This window comes from Mastigoproctus giganteus, chromosome 8, assembly GCF_048544385.1.
Source record: "Mastigoproctus giganteus isolate SK-2022 chromosome 8, ASM4854438v1, whole genome shotgun sequence".
NCBI classification, from domain to species: Eukaryota; Metazoa; Arthropoda; class Arachnida; order Uropygi; family Thelyphonidae; genus Mastigoproctus; species Mastigoproctus giganteus.
The window spans coordinates 162,798,542-162,813,447 of NC_143582.1; the positions used below are offsets into that span (position 1 = coordinate 162,798,542).

General features: G+C 35.6%; 1 protein-coding gene across 1 annotated transcript in view; it reads right to left on the reverse strand.

The window, feature by feature from the left end:
* The window catches only part of ArgRS (arginine--tRNA ligase-like protein), a 222,813-nt gene that overhangs the window by 94,318 nt on the left and 113,589 nt on the right, over nucleotides 1–14,906 (reverse strand). Inside the window, exon 7 of the mRNA XM_090379871.1 lies at nucleotides 2,110–2,239. Within this exon, the coding sequence (XP_090235997.1) occupies nucleotides 2,110–2,239 (130 nt within the window). The remainder of the gene's footprint in view (nucleotides 1–2,109; nucleotides 2,240–14,906) is intronic.

The following is a 14,906-nucleotide window of genomic DNA, read 5'->3' on the forward strand; positions in this document are numbered from 1 at the left end:
TAAACGTTTAACTAAGGAATAAGAGGATGTGTTGAATTTAGGTGTAAAGTTTGCATTGGTCTCTTGACCCCCCCCTCCCCCATAGCAGAAATAGCTATGGGTATTTAAAGACCAGTGAAGAAGTTACTGGCCGGCATAGTTAATGAAATATACACTAGAACTTCGGTGGTTTTGAGCCAGGCTCATATAGCTCCTTCTAATCTCACCACAATCCACAGGAAGGTTCTTAGGGAGTTAAGACAGGATGCCAACATTGTTGTTTTACCTGAAAGCAAAAGAGAGGTCAACTGTGATCCTCAAACAAAGTAGATTACCATCACAAAGCCTTGGACTGTTAAATGATAGGTCAACTTATAAAGTTACCCACAGGAATCCTTTGGTAGGATTAGAACGACATGTCAACAAAATCTTGCAGGGTTGGCTGAAGGCCAGGAAGATCTCCAAGGACACCTATTGGACACCATGTCATGGGATGCCTGTTACCTAGATTTTATGGCCTACCGAAAATTCATAAGGTGGGGATTCCACTTAGATCAATTGTATCATTTGTGGGCAGTCTCTAGATTTTTAACCAAACTGATATCTCCTATTGTAGGACATTCAAACTTTACCATCAAAGACAGTAGAGACTTTGTGCAATTTATACATGCTCAGGTAACTGAAGAATGTAAGGCTATGGTGTCATTTTATGTGGTGTCCTTATTCACATGCATCCCAATTGAGCATGGTGTGAAGTGTATATGCATGGCACTGGGATGACCTGAAGTGAATAAGAAAATTAGTATTTGGCATATAGCTTAATAATACAAGAATATTAAGAAAATAATCCAGCACTCATTTCAACAACACATTTTTCTTTAAAACCTACACAAAAAAAGACCAATGAGTTGTCCTTGAACTACTTTCAAACAGTTAACCTCTCTAAATCAGCCATTAATTAGGCATTTATTTAAAATTGTCAGCCTGTTACAATAGCAATTGGCCCCTCATTAGACAGCAAGTGGTTTCTAGTAAGAACATGCAGACAGAACACCTGTAAAAGTTGTCCAGTATGAGCTGTCATGCAGTATATACAATATTAGAGTTTTCAAAGTTGTAATATAGCTAATGTCATCTACTGAAAGTAGTGCAGTACCAGAGCAACTCATTAGAAAGTTAAGTTTGTTCTGCTGTGAAAATTAAGATCACTGCATAATCAATATAGTTTAAATCCTGTTGCCTGCAAAAAAAAAAAAAAAAAGATGAAAGGCCAAGTTATTATTATAAATATTCACAGATGCAAATAAGTTCAGTTGTTGTTAGTACTTAATATTTATTGAAAAAAGTGTTCCTCTAAAATTTGCTCAAGCAGTAGGTATACCTCTAAAATCTGGCACCACTCAATCCCTGAGGATGCTGGATTTTAAAGATGTGTGTGTGTGTGTGTGTGTGTGTGTGTGTGTGTGTGTGTGTGTGTGTGTGTGTGTGTGTGTGTGTGTGTGTGAGAGAGAGAGAGAGAGATAAAAAAAATTTTTATACTGTGGTATGCAGTCACACAGGCTGAAGATGGGCTAGAACCATGGTCCACTCAAAAACATGTGCATTATTGCACTTGACCATGATCAAGCCTTAAAATGTTCTTGTTTATACTACAGCATGACCACTAGGTCAGAACAGTTTACAATTAAATATTTGGTTAATGTATGCAATCATTAACCATATTTAGTAGTCTCAAGCTATAACTACAATTCACTCAAATGTGTGTGCATTACTGCACTTTCATGCTTGACTCCTCTACTACCTGTCTTTCTCTCTTCATGCAGGTAATTTATTTCTCTCTTCACTGAGGTAATTTATTCCAGCAATTAACAACTTGCTGACTAAAAGAAAATGCCATACAATCCAATCTAAACCTCTTTCCTTGTAATTTGAATTTAAGGCCTACAGTTCTGGAGTTGGGGGCGGGAAAACAATGCTTTACATCAGGATTTGATCATGTATACCAGAAACAAAAAAAAAAAAAACTCATGAACTATCTTATCCATTACTACAGATATTCCCAAGATTGTGTTTGCTCAATAGATATAGGTAAAGACGATATTTAACAAAAATAACAATCAAAACATGTACCTTTACTGGACTGGCAACAAATCAAGTTCCATGCTTGCAGAATTTCTGGATCATGTTTCTGTAGCTGTACAACAGATGCATAGGCTTGCTTCTTGAATTCTGGATCTGTATCAAACCTCACTTTGGATTCCTAGACAGAGAATAAAATTTAGAGATTAGAGCTTGTGTAAAATTTAATTAACACGTGCAACGCACATACCAACCATCAGTTCAGAAATGTAAATGCTAATTCCAAAATGAAGCTATTACCCATTATCAAATATTATCTTTATTAAAGGATAAAGTATTTTGCATAAAAATGACAAGATGGATACTACCAATGTGGAGTAGAAATGAACCTAATCAATGGATCAACATAATTAATAAGATATTTCAACTACACTATGTCAAACATCTAAAATGACCATGTTCATTTTTACTATTGCTGACATTATCATTAACATTCATTAGATCAATGGACAGACCCAACTCAGATAGAAAAGTCATATACAATACTGATTCCACTACACAATGATGACATAAAACACCAATGTATTCTGCACATTCTTCAAAACCACATGTATTGTGCTCCACAGCTGCTGGCAGGATCCAAGAACAGGCTAAACTAATGGCAAACAAGGAATGTCTGCTTCTTTGCAATACTCAAAAAGTAACCATTAACTTTTATATATATTACTATATTTTTATCTACAGTAAACTTAATTTTACAGACTGATGGAGGTGTCCATTATTGCAAAATATCTGTTAAATCAAAAGCTCTTTTTCAAGACCATCTGTACCCCATATAATCGACAATAAAAACAATTACTTTGCATATGCATGTATTAAAAACACCAAAATAAGAGTTAAATAAATAAGAGTTAAATATACAATAAAAAAGAAGCATTTATTTACTTTGACTTCAAAGTACATAGAAGAAGATAATTTACTATGACTATTTGATTCTGTAAAAATCATACCCATCATTTAACAGATTTTTCCCATAAATTTATTATTGTACTCTGCTTTAATCATTCCAACTTGCAGCCAGCTGTAAATAGCACTTTTCCTATTATCATTTTTGCAACTTCCCAATTTCTTTTCTCCTCTTATACCCTGCTCACTTTCAGAATCATCAAAGTATGAGCTGTAGTATTACAAAGTAAAAAACAGGGCACTTAATAGTACCAGTCACTGATTGATAAAATTTCAGAAGGATATGCACATATATTATCCAACATTAACAATTCCTTAATGGATCAATATCTGTATTTCAGTTTTATTAAAGAAAGAGAACTGTTTACAGTTTAAGGCTCAAGTGAAGATAGAGGTAAAGCCATTAAGTATATCTTTTCTTTGAATATTAATGGCACTAAAGAAAAGGGAAGAGACCAAAAGGCAAAATGGTTAAAGTGTGCTAGTAGCCAATATAACTGCTACAAAGATTTCTAGTAAACTGCCAATTCCAAAGTCACCATGTTAGAAACTTAGGAGCAGAGTAACACAGGAAAATAAACTTCAAAATTTTAATGTGTATAAAGTTATTTCTGCAAAATACAGAAAGGACACTAGTCTGGTGTTTAAAGAATTTCCTGTACAAAAATATTTAATAGTGGTTAGCATTGTATATACTTTAATCGCTCACAAATACCTTAGTTATAAGTGGTGGCTTGTTTGTTCATTTGGGGATTTTTTAGGCACATCAGCAACTATGGTCATAGTGCAGCATACATATGGTAAGTATTACTAATAAAAATAAATGCTCAAGGCATAATATATTACGAACTTGTAATTTACTATAGAACTCTCAGTGTAAATACACAATCCTTTGTTCGTAATGGTAAACTACAGGTGTGAAAGGCATCAATTTAATTGTATTTCATATTGCGACTGTCTTCACAAGTTACCATATATTGCACTACATCAAATAAGTAATGCTTCACCAACCACAGATGGTTGTTGCCTTCTTGTTCTAAGTTTTTTTATTTAATAGTTGCTTTTCAGAAGAAGACTATGACAGATGAGGTTGAGGTAATAATCATTCCTGAGTATTGTATTAAGATGGAGTGAGATCTAAACAGGTAATTATTCTCATTCCATCACTAATTCAACCAATAACATCAACAACTACAAATCACTATTTACAATTGACAGTAAATATTAGTGTCATGTCTAATGGCAGTTTACTCTCACAAATCATTGCTTTCTAGCACCATCATAAAGGGAACTTCAGAAATGCCTTTCACATCTGCTGTACAACTAGACCAGAGAGGTTCCCAAAGTGAGGGAACCGCCTTGAAGGCAGGAGGTTCCTTGGGCACACTTGTTTTTTTTTGAGGGGGGGGGAGGCACTTGTTTTCTTGAAGCATTTTTTATTTATTTCTATTATTCATATTTTATTTCTTTGAGAATAAATGCATTGAAGTATATATTAATTTATAAAAGTATGTGTACACATACACAGCTAAATTATGTCAAATCTGTTTATCTGCACTTGTTATGGAACTCTGGGGGCTGTGTGAAATTTATAAAATATTTTAAGGTGGCTCAAGGTATAAAAGTTTGGGAACCTCTGAACTAGACAGTATTAGAGTAACATAAAAAATTCCTATCTGACTGCATTTGAAGGCAAGCATTTTGTTCAAAATTGTACTCTCTTGAATCACTTTCTTCATTGGTGAGGGTAAAGAAAGCCAACACGAGAACTATGGAAATGTCTGCTAACTAAATTAAGTTTCCCGATACCGCACTCTAGCACTGCTCACTCGGTAAACAGATGGTAGGTGTTAACAGTGGGGAGTAGAAGTCGAAAATGATATATTGATTGACAGGTAGGCATGGCAAATGATGTGCTGATTGGTGCGTGAACAAAACAGATGATAACATTGGTTTAGTATTACTTGCCCTAATGAACACTTTCCATAATGGAGAAAGATGGTCAGGTTATCTCCACTGGAATCCCATGGGAGCTTAAACCCCTCAAAAACTGGAGGGGGTAACCTAACCTGTTTTCTTTAGAATCATGGGCGGACTAGTGCATAAATTGTCTATTAACAAAAAATTTATTTTTTTTACAGTATTTGTATTTTGTTCTTCAATAATATGCTCTAATGGTGAAAAAGGATCAGGTTACCTCCACTTAACCCCTCCCAAAGTGGAAGGGCTAACCTGACCTTTTTTTCTTTAGAATCATGGGTGGACTAGTGCATAAATTGTTTATTAACAAAATATTAATTTTTTATTACTATATTTTTATTTTTAAAGACACTCCCGCGGATACACACATATCATAACACCGATCAACACCTCAATAGCTATTCAAATTATATATATATATATATATATATATATACAGCAGGCCCCCGTTATAATGCGGTTTGCTTTACGCTGATTCGCTATAACACTGTTCTTATATTATAACCCGTATCTGACTATAATGCTGTCACAGATCACTATAACGCTCTTTTACAGATTGAATTTTTGGCATATTTAACGAAATCGTTTCATTTGATGGAGTCGATAGCTTGAAAATGAATAGCAAAACAGCATTAAAACGTTTCCCACGCCGACTTGAGAAATTTTCCCACGCTCAGTGAAATTTTCTCGCACGCTAATTTAATTGCAGTACAGTGACTTGTTATGTAGTTCCGAGATCAACATTTTAAAAAATTATCAAGTATACTGCTTGTAATATTTGCGTTATATGCATTTATCCGAAGTCTAGTCATCAATCAGTACCGTATTAGACATCGTGCGAAACGGACAGTTTACTTGAACATTGTATCACAATTAATTCAACCAATGCAGTTACATTTTCGAAGAATGAAAAAAGAATGAAAAAGCAACAACGTCTGTGTGCAGTATGAAGACTATAAATGTAAGAAAAAGACTGAATTTGAAAATCAAATTAGACGTTTTGAAGCGAATCGATTCCGGTCAACGACAAGCGGATGTGCGCCATAATTTAGGACTCGCAACTTTAACTGTAAGAACAATTATAAAAAAATAAAGAATTAATTTTTGCAGCGGGAAAGATAGCTGTTCCACTGCAAGCAACTAGGACTAGGCCGGCTATTAGAATTGAAATGGAAAGACTAACTAATTTTATTGAAGATAATATTCCAATGCAGAATTCAGTTAAGTTAAATATTAAAAAAAAAAAAAAAAAAAAAAAAGGAGAGAGAGAGAGAAAGAGATTAGCCAATATGATGATCTGAAGAAAACTCGCCTAAAAAAAAAAATGTGGAACCATTTAAAACTGGTAACAGCTGGTAAAATAGAATTAAAATCCAGGGAGTGCAGATCAAGGAGCTGAAACTTTCAAAAAAGAACTTGTTAAAATTATCGAAGAGGGATATTATGTGTTATACTTCTCAATAAGTTTTTAACATAGATGAAGCAGGACTTTTGTGGAAACGAATGCCTAAAAGAAGTTTCATATTGAAAAAAGAAAAAAACATGCCAAGTTTCAAAGCGGCGAAGGATCGGTTGACTTTACTGTTGGGGGGGGGGGAATGCTGCAGGGGATTTAAAATTAATACCCCTTTTAGTTTATATGGAAGAGGGCAAAAGTTCAACTCAAAATCCACACATTTTTCATGATTAAATTCATCCATTAAATTAAATCAATTAAATTCAGTATTTTAATTGGAATTTTAAGTTTACTTTTGATACGCAAGTAGTTACAACATAATTATACGTATGTAATGCAGAATATTTTATATGTGCAAATATTTGAATATTAAATATTTTGACTGACATTTATGCATCTTTTCACTACCATTTATTATTGATTAGGAAATATCCTATGGCACTGACTGCAACTCACAAATACATATGTTACCTTATGGGAATGCGGTGCTCATTTATCGCGGATTCACTTAGCGCTCTGTTTTTCCGGAACTCTGTTTTTAAGCGGGGGTCACCTGTATATATATATATATATATATATATATATATACACACAGTGGGTGGCCATAATTAAAGTACAGTTGGTCCTCGTATAACACGTGTTTGCATTACACGAATTCGATCATACACGATTTATAAATAGAGGAACGTTATCTTATATAACACGAACCGAATTCGCTTATACACGACTCGCCTTTGTGTTTACAAGAAATGGCAGTCGAACGCGGAATCACCCCAACTGAACGCAACACGATAGGAATGAAGAAGATTCTGAAAATGTATTTATGTGTTTTATATCAGTGAAGGGGAAACACATTTCACCATAATAACGTAAAAACCAACACAATTCCAGCTATCCATATAATCGCAAATGCAATTAGATGGAGTTTACTACCAGTTTATAACAGGTTCCACTAGCAGAAACGCAACTGGAAATTGTTTTTATTGTTTTATGGTAGTAACCTCCAAAAATGTGCTTTAGTAAAATGCGAGGTGTTAATTAATAGTGTATCTCGGCCTTTACGGTGTTATTTATTCAGTTGCTACACGCGCGCAGCTTTGTTTATGTATATCAAGGGTGCCTCCTCATTTTGTAATTGTGCTTTATTCCCTAAAAATTAGTAAAATACTTAAAAGGTGTGAAAAGGAAGCGTACTGGCTAAGACACTGCACATTCAGAGAGAAAAAAAAAAAAAAGCAATATCGATAAACAGAGGCGGACTGGATCAAAAATTCTTACCCGGGAAAATTTATAGTGGCCTCATACTACGGTTTATGGCCAAAATCACACCGGCCTCCGGCCCACCGTGGTTTCCCCCATAAGGCTTATGGCCAATCCGCTTCTGTCAATAGAGAAAAAATATGAAATTGTGAAACGCTTTGAGCGAAATGAAAGACCATGTGATATTGCACGTGCTACAGACCTAAATGAGGCAACGCCGAGAATTACAAAGAATGCGGAGAAAATAAAAACAACTTTCATAGCGGAAACAACTCAAAGTGTAATTAAAATCCATTAGATTAAGACACAAAGAATTGGAAGAGATGGAACGGCTGTCATCTCTTTGGATAGAAAATCAAACAAAAAGCAAGTTTGCTTACGATAGAAGCAAAAGCATTAGCAATATTTTATTACGATTTACGTATTATAATTTATACAGTACTTACGTATTATAAAATACGTAAGTATTTTATTACGACTATTTTATTTAATATAATAAATTTTTTACGAATAAAATACGTATTTTATTCGTAAAAAATACTTTTTTAGTATTAAAAAATACTAAAAATACTTTATTATAATATAATATTATTTTTATTACGTATTTTAATTGTTATAAAATACGTAAGTATTTTATAACGATTAAAATTACCCGATTATTTATTGTGTTTGGTAATGTTTTGGTTCCAAATGTGTGTTCAATCTTGGGTGGTCGGCACCTAACCCCACTTTTCCCATAGGGCCTGTTGTTTATATTGCACGATTTTGCATTGCACGAGGGTTTCTAGGAACGCAACTATCGTGCTATACGAGGACAGACTGTATCTCTATTAAGAGCTCTCTGTAGCTCTAAGTAATAAGTGGAATGCCACCAAAATTAGTAAGTAAGCTATTCAAGGCCCATGCCTTGAATAAGAGAAGGATCCCATGAAAAAAAAAAAAAAATTGTTCCAAAATCTGCCAATACGAGACGATATGGTGCTGTACAAGAGGAAAGACATGACAAAGTACCAACAAATAAATAACTAAATAACAACAAATAAATAATTTAATGAAATTACAATTTTTTATTTGTGCTCTTTGCAAAAAAAAACAGAAAGAAACTGAATTGCACTGAAGTCTTAAATCCAAACTAAAAATTAAGACACCAAAGACAGCAGAAAATGCATAAATCTGAGTTAATTTAATTTTCCCAGCAGCAGAGAGTTATAAAGGCACAAGTCGAACATCACAAGTGTATTCTGTAAATTTACTGTTTATTTTTATTTTTATTATTTTATTATTTTTACTTTTTTAAATTATAGCTAACCTCACTATAAAGGCATTTCATTCACAGACAATGCATTAACTGAGGTACTACTATAATCAATACTAAATGCAGGTATAACTTATTAAAGATATACAGCAGCAGACAAAAAAATTGCATAACCTTAAAAAAAGTAACATTTGTAGTGAAATGTATAAGATATTGTTTGATTACAGTCATTTTGTTTGTCACAAAGCAGCAAAGGTATTGCATCAGACAGTAATTTCAAGGTATTGAATTAGCCTTTTCTGTAAACATGGTGTTACACACTCATTAGTATCCTGTTTTGTGTAGGTGTAAGCATGGTTCCTTATGTTCAAATATTCGCAATGTATTTTATTAAAGTTTTGGGGCTCCTCCAGGGTTCCTCCTTTAGCCAGCGGAATTAGGGTTCCCCATAGTTCCGCTGGCTAAAGGCAAACTGCCGCACATCTATCCCACAACCGTCTTTCCTCAATACGAATTTATGCCCTATCAGATGATTATTCTGAGCAAGAAGAAGAATCCCATCAGCATTGAGCATGTTCAAACCATTCAAGGCTTTATACACCTCAATCAGATCACCTCACAGGTGCCTAGTCTCCAGACACTGTAATTTGCAAAACTTAAGCCTTTCTTCGTAAGAGCAACCCTTCGTTCCATTCATTAATCTTGTTGCCCTTCTCTGTACTTGTCCAACAGCTCTACATCCTTCTTAAAATGAAGCCTTCAGTCCTGTATACTGTACTCAAGGTGTGGCCTGACCACTGCCTTATACAAGGGAATAATCACCTCCTTATCCCTGCTAGAAAATTAACTGTATATCATTGACAAGACACCATGAGCTACTTTTGCAGACCGTCTGCACTGCTCAGAAAACTACATATCTGCCTGCATAATTACCCCCAGGTCCTTTTCATTCTCTACCACTGTCAGTGTAGTACCACAAAGTTGATATGTCACTCTGCAGTTACTGCTTCCCATATGTAGTATTTTACATTTGTCAATGTTAAACTTCATTTGTCATCTCTCAGCCCATCTGCTCAACTTTTCAAGATCCTGTTGCAACAGCGTATTGTCATTAGTGTCCTTAACAACCCTGCCAAACTTCATATTGTCTGCACACTTGGACATTAAGCCTGATGTACCATCATCAATATCATTTATAAACACCGAAAACAACAACGGACCCAACACTGAACCCTGAGGAACTCCACTAATAACATTAGTCCACGTTGAGCAGTGTTCATTGATTACCACTCTCTGTCTTCTCACACTCAACCATCCCTTTATCCATAGCAGCAATTTGTCTCCAATGCCACACAGCTCCAATTTGTGCAGCAGTCTTCCATGTGCAACAGTATCAAAAGCCTTTCTAAGATCCAAATATACAACAAAGTTATTCCCTGCATCCAGTTCCTTTGTGACCACATCATAGTATCCAATCAAACTGGTCAGACAAGACTTCCCCTTAACAAAACCATGCTGTGTCCGAACTATAACTGAAGTCTTCTCTAGATGATCCTGCAGTGCTTCTTTAACCAGTGCCTCCAGTAATTTTCCTGGAACAGAAGTTAAACTAACAGGTCTATAATTACTTGTGTCCCCATTTGTGAATTGGGGTTATATTTGCACATCTCCAGTCCATGGGTACTTTCCCTGAGTCCAAGGAAGTTCTCATAATTATGGCTAAGGGTTTGCTTACTTCCTTTGTTGCCTCCCTTAATATAACTGGATAGATCCCATCCACCCCGGGTGCCTTTTTTATGTTTATCTTCAACAATTTCTCCTCCACTTTCCTCTCAGTTATTACAAAATCATCTAGCTCACTGCCAGAGTTTAATTCAGCTCTACCATTCCTCCCTGAACAACTCCTCATGTGTGAATGTAGATGCAAAATACTCATTTAGTTTGTTAGCCGCCTGAGCAGGATCATCAACCGTTCATCAACTATAAATATTCAGTGGACGAATCTGATTCATCTCTTTCCTTCTAGAGTTTATATAGGCAAAGAACTCTTTGCTGATTTTCTTTGAATCCTTTGCAAAAGATTTCTCATAATCTGCCTAATCTCCTTTGTGACTTGGTTACAGACCAGCTCATATTTATCATCGGCTTCCATGCCAACCCAATTTATATGTAGCCCATGCATTTTTCTTCTCTGCCACATGTCTCATTACTTCATCTGACATCCATTTAGGCTTAAACCTTGAACAATATTTCTTATTTGGTATGTAAAGCCTAGTAGCTTCCAAGATAAATTCTTTGAATGCTTCCCATTTTGAATTTTCTGTTGGTACCATCATCAGTTGGTCCCACCGTAAAGAATTTAAATAATTTCTCAGACCACCGCAGTTGCCTTTACGAAAGCAAAAACCCTTCCCTTTACCGCTGATGGTAGTTATCTCTTTGAGTAAATCCCACTTCAGCACACTGTGATCACTGCCGCCTGGTGGTTCATTTATCTGCAGATTCTTAATGCATGAAGAATCACTACTGATAACCATATCAAGAGTATTACTCCCTCTAGTTGCCTCCTGAAAATGCTGATGTAGAAAACAATCATCCAATAAATCCACAAAGGCCTTGCTAGTGTGTGAGTGACCAACCCACAAATTCCAGTCAATATCTAGGAAATTAAAATCCCCCATTATAAGACTCTCTGATTTACTGGCCCACTCTATTTCCCTGTACAGTTTTTTATTATACTCAGCAGAGTCATTAGGCCTATAACTCCTACTTTCAATTTTAATCTCCCAGTGCTTATGTCACACCAAACTGACTCGACACTGCACACTGTCCAGCGATGTTGACTGTCTGCACTTCTTTGGATTTTATGTGTTTCTTAACTAATAGCATAACCCCTCCTCCATTGCTATCCTGTCTATCCTTCCTGTACACATTGTACTCCCCAAATTCCAGTTCTGCATTCCTTATATCTGTGTGACACCACATCTCTAATATCCCAACAATATCTGCCTTTGATGTTTTGACCAACACCTCAAATTCATCAAATTTATTTACCAAACTCCTAGCATTGGTGTATACGCAAGTATACATACACCTGTTCCTATTCTTTGCTACCCTAACACAACCCATGTGTTTACTTGTACCACAATGACTCCCAGCAGTCTCTGAAATACCCTGCATCTTATTTTCTAGGCTGCTGCTCATTCAAATAGAAATGCACCAACTATTCAAAGACAGCCTTCGGAATGTGGTCTGCATGTCTATCGGCCCAAGAAGAAGCCTTTGTTTACCCAACAAATGAGGAAGAAGCGACTTTCTTAGGCTAAAACGCATATTTCATGGACAAAAGAGCAATGGAACACAGTCATCTTCTTCTGACAAATTGAAATTCAACCTGCATGGCTCAGATAGGAAGCGATATGTCAGAAGACGAAAATCAGAGGCGTACCATCCTGACTGCACAATACCAACTGTAAAGTTCTCTGCCAGTCAGATGGTCTGGGGGATGCATAACAAGCAAAGGGGTTTACGAATTAAGTTTACTAACGGAACGGTGAATGCAGAAACCTTCACTGCTATCTTGGAGGAGTGGCTGAAACCAGTTATTTGGGATCACCACACAGATGTCCAAAACTGCATTTTTAAACAGGACTCAGCACCTTGCAACACAGCAAAATTGATAAGTTTCATGCTATTTAGATTTAATCAAGAGTTTGTTTTCTTGTCTCACAAGGCTTAAAACATACACTGATGTTTTCCCTCGTTTTTCCTCCCTTAAAGTGCAGTCATATACCTCAGAAATGCTGGCATTACTGTGTTGGACTGGCCAAGCAAGTCAGATTTGAACCCTATTGAAAATTGCTGGTATATAATGCTGTCTGAAATTGCTCAGAAGAAGCCAACAAGTAAGATTCAGCTGCAGGAGAGCACTGTAAGGGTGTGGTACCACAAAATTGGGCAACCATATATTCAGAAGTTGATTAACTCTATGCCAGATCGTTGCAAGGCTGTAATTGCAGCTTGAGGAGGAGGAACAACAACAAAATATTGAGGACTTATTTTGCTGATTTACAGTACATAATACTATTATATTAACTTGATCCCTTAAAGTGCAGTCATATACCTCAGAAATGCTGGCATTACTGTGTTGGACTGGCCAAGCAACAGTCAGATTTGAACCCTATTGAAAATTGCTGGTACATAATGCTGTCTAAAATTGCTCAGAAGAAGCCAACAAGTAAGATTCAGCTGCAGGAGAGCACTGTAAGGGTGTGGTACCACAAAATTGGGCAACCATATATTCAGAAGTTGATTAACTCTATGCCAGATCGTTGCAAGGCTGTAATTGCAGCTTGAGGAGGAGGAGGAACAACAAAATATTGAGGACTTATTTTGCTGATTTACAGTACATAATACTATTATATTAACTTGACCTAATTATATTATATTAACTTTGAAAAAACAACCACCCACAAGCAAAAGAACTGGAGTCATGTAAATTCTGCATGTAGCTTTTCAGTACATATACTGCAAATTTACCAAACAGCCTCAATTGCTTGTACTTGGCTACACAATAGGGAAATAAGGATATGCTAGGCTCCACATATATGCTACAAATCATGTGATGATATGAACCCGGAACAATGCCTGAAAAGAAAGTTATAATCTAAGCCTTTTGCTGTTTCAATGGTGTGGCAAAAGTTAAAAACAATTATGATTACTACCTTGGTATGATGAAAATTTCCAGCTAAACTTTTCTACTAAAAACAAGCAAAGTATTGTAAACCCTTATGTTTTTATCTACATTAAAAACTGTACTGCATGGAGAAGGGCTGTCAATTTCTTCTTTACCAACTAACTGAGAGGAAGAAGAAAGCAATGAGAAAATAATTGCATACTTCAGAAAACACATTATGCATTTCTGAAAAAAAGTGCTAAAAAAGCATCTTATCTGATAAAACAAGACAAACTCAATCACATGGACTTCACATGAACTTCAAAGCATAATGCCAAACTTTGGAAATTATGGTTTACAACGGTGAAATTTGTTAGTGAAGAAAAAAAAATCAGCGTATTCAGGAACCAACAACTGAGTCCTTTTATGAAAAGAAAGAATCAATGTCTGAATATTACTGGTGTTGTGCAAAACATGGGTGTTCAGACAATTCTGATGAATGGCATTTATTTGTAGACTTATCTAAGGTCAGGTTAAAAGCAACTTTAGTACATAATGGCAATAAAAAACCAAAAATCCCTGACGTTCACACTGTTAGCATGAAATAAAAAAATGTACAAAAGCATTTCCCTAATACTGAGTGCCACCAATTACAAAGCTGATTGACAGATCTGTGGCAGTTTAAAAGTCACTGCACTGATTCCTGGATTAGTAAGTTATTACAAAATGCTGCTGCTTCCTATGTTCCTGGAAAAGACAACATGACATATATCCAGGGGCGTTTCTTTTCATTTACACAAAGCAAGAGTTCTTCGAGAAATTTGTTAAAGCAGGTGATAGCTTCAACCACTTAAAACACAATTTCCAAAATTAAGTTAATTGAAGCTGAAAAAAAAAAAAAAAAAAAAATTATCAGAAAGCTCTTATGCAATTCCTAGTTTCACCAAAATACAAGTCTGGAGGTCTAAATTTCAGGAGTAGATCTGCTGGAATGGTGTAGAGAAGGGCAGCATGATTAGTGAAGGGAACAAAAGGATGGTCTTATCAAGATAGGCTTCAATTCTGCAAATTGCACCAAAGAGGCAATCAGAATGAGGCCTTTAAAGCTTTAACCCCTTCATGGATTATCCCAAGATATCTCGATTTTAGTTTTAAAAAGTTATTTGGAACTAAGCGAAATATCTCGGGATACAATAATACCTGAAGCAAACAATAATGCCTCCAAATTTAGGATTGAACGTATTTTCTCGGGCATT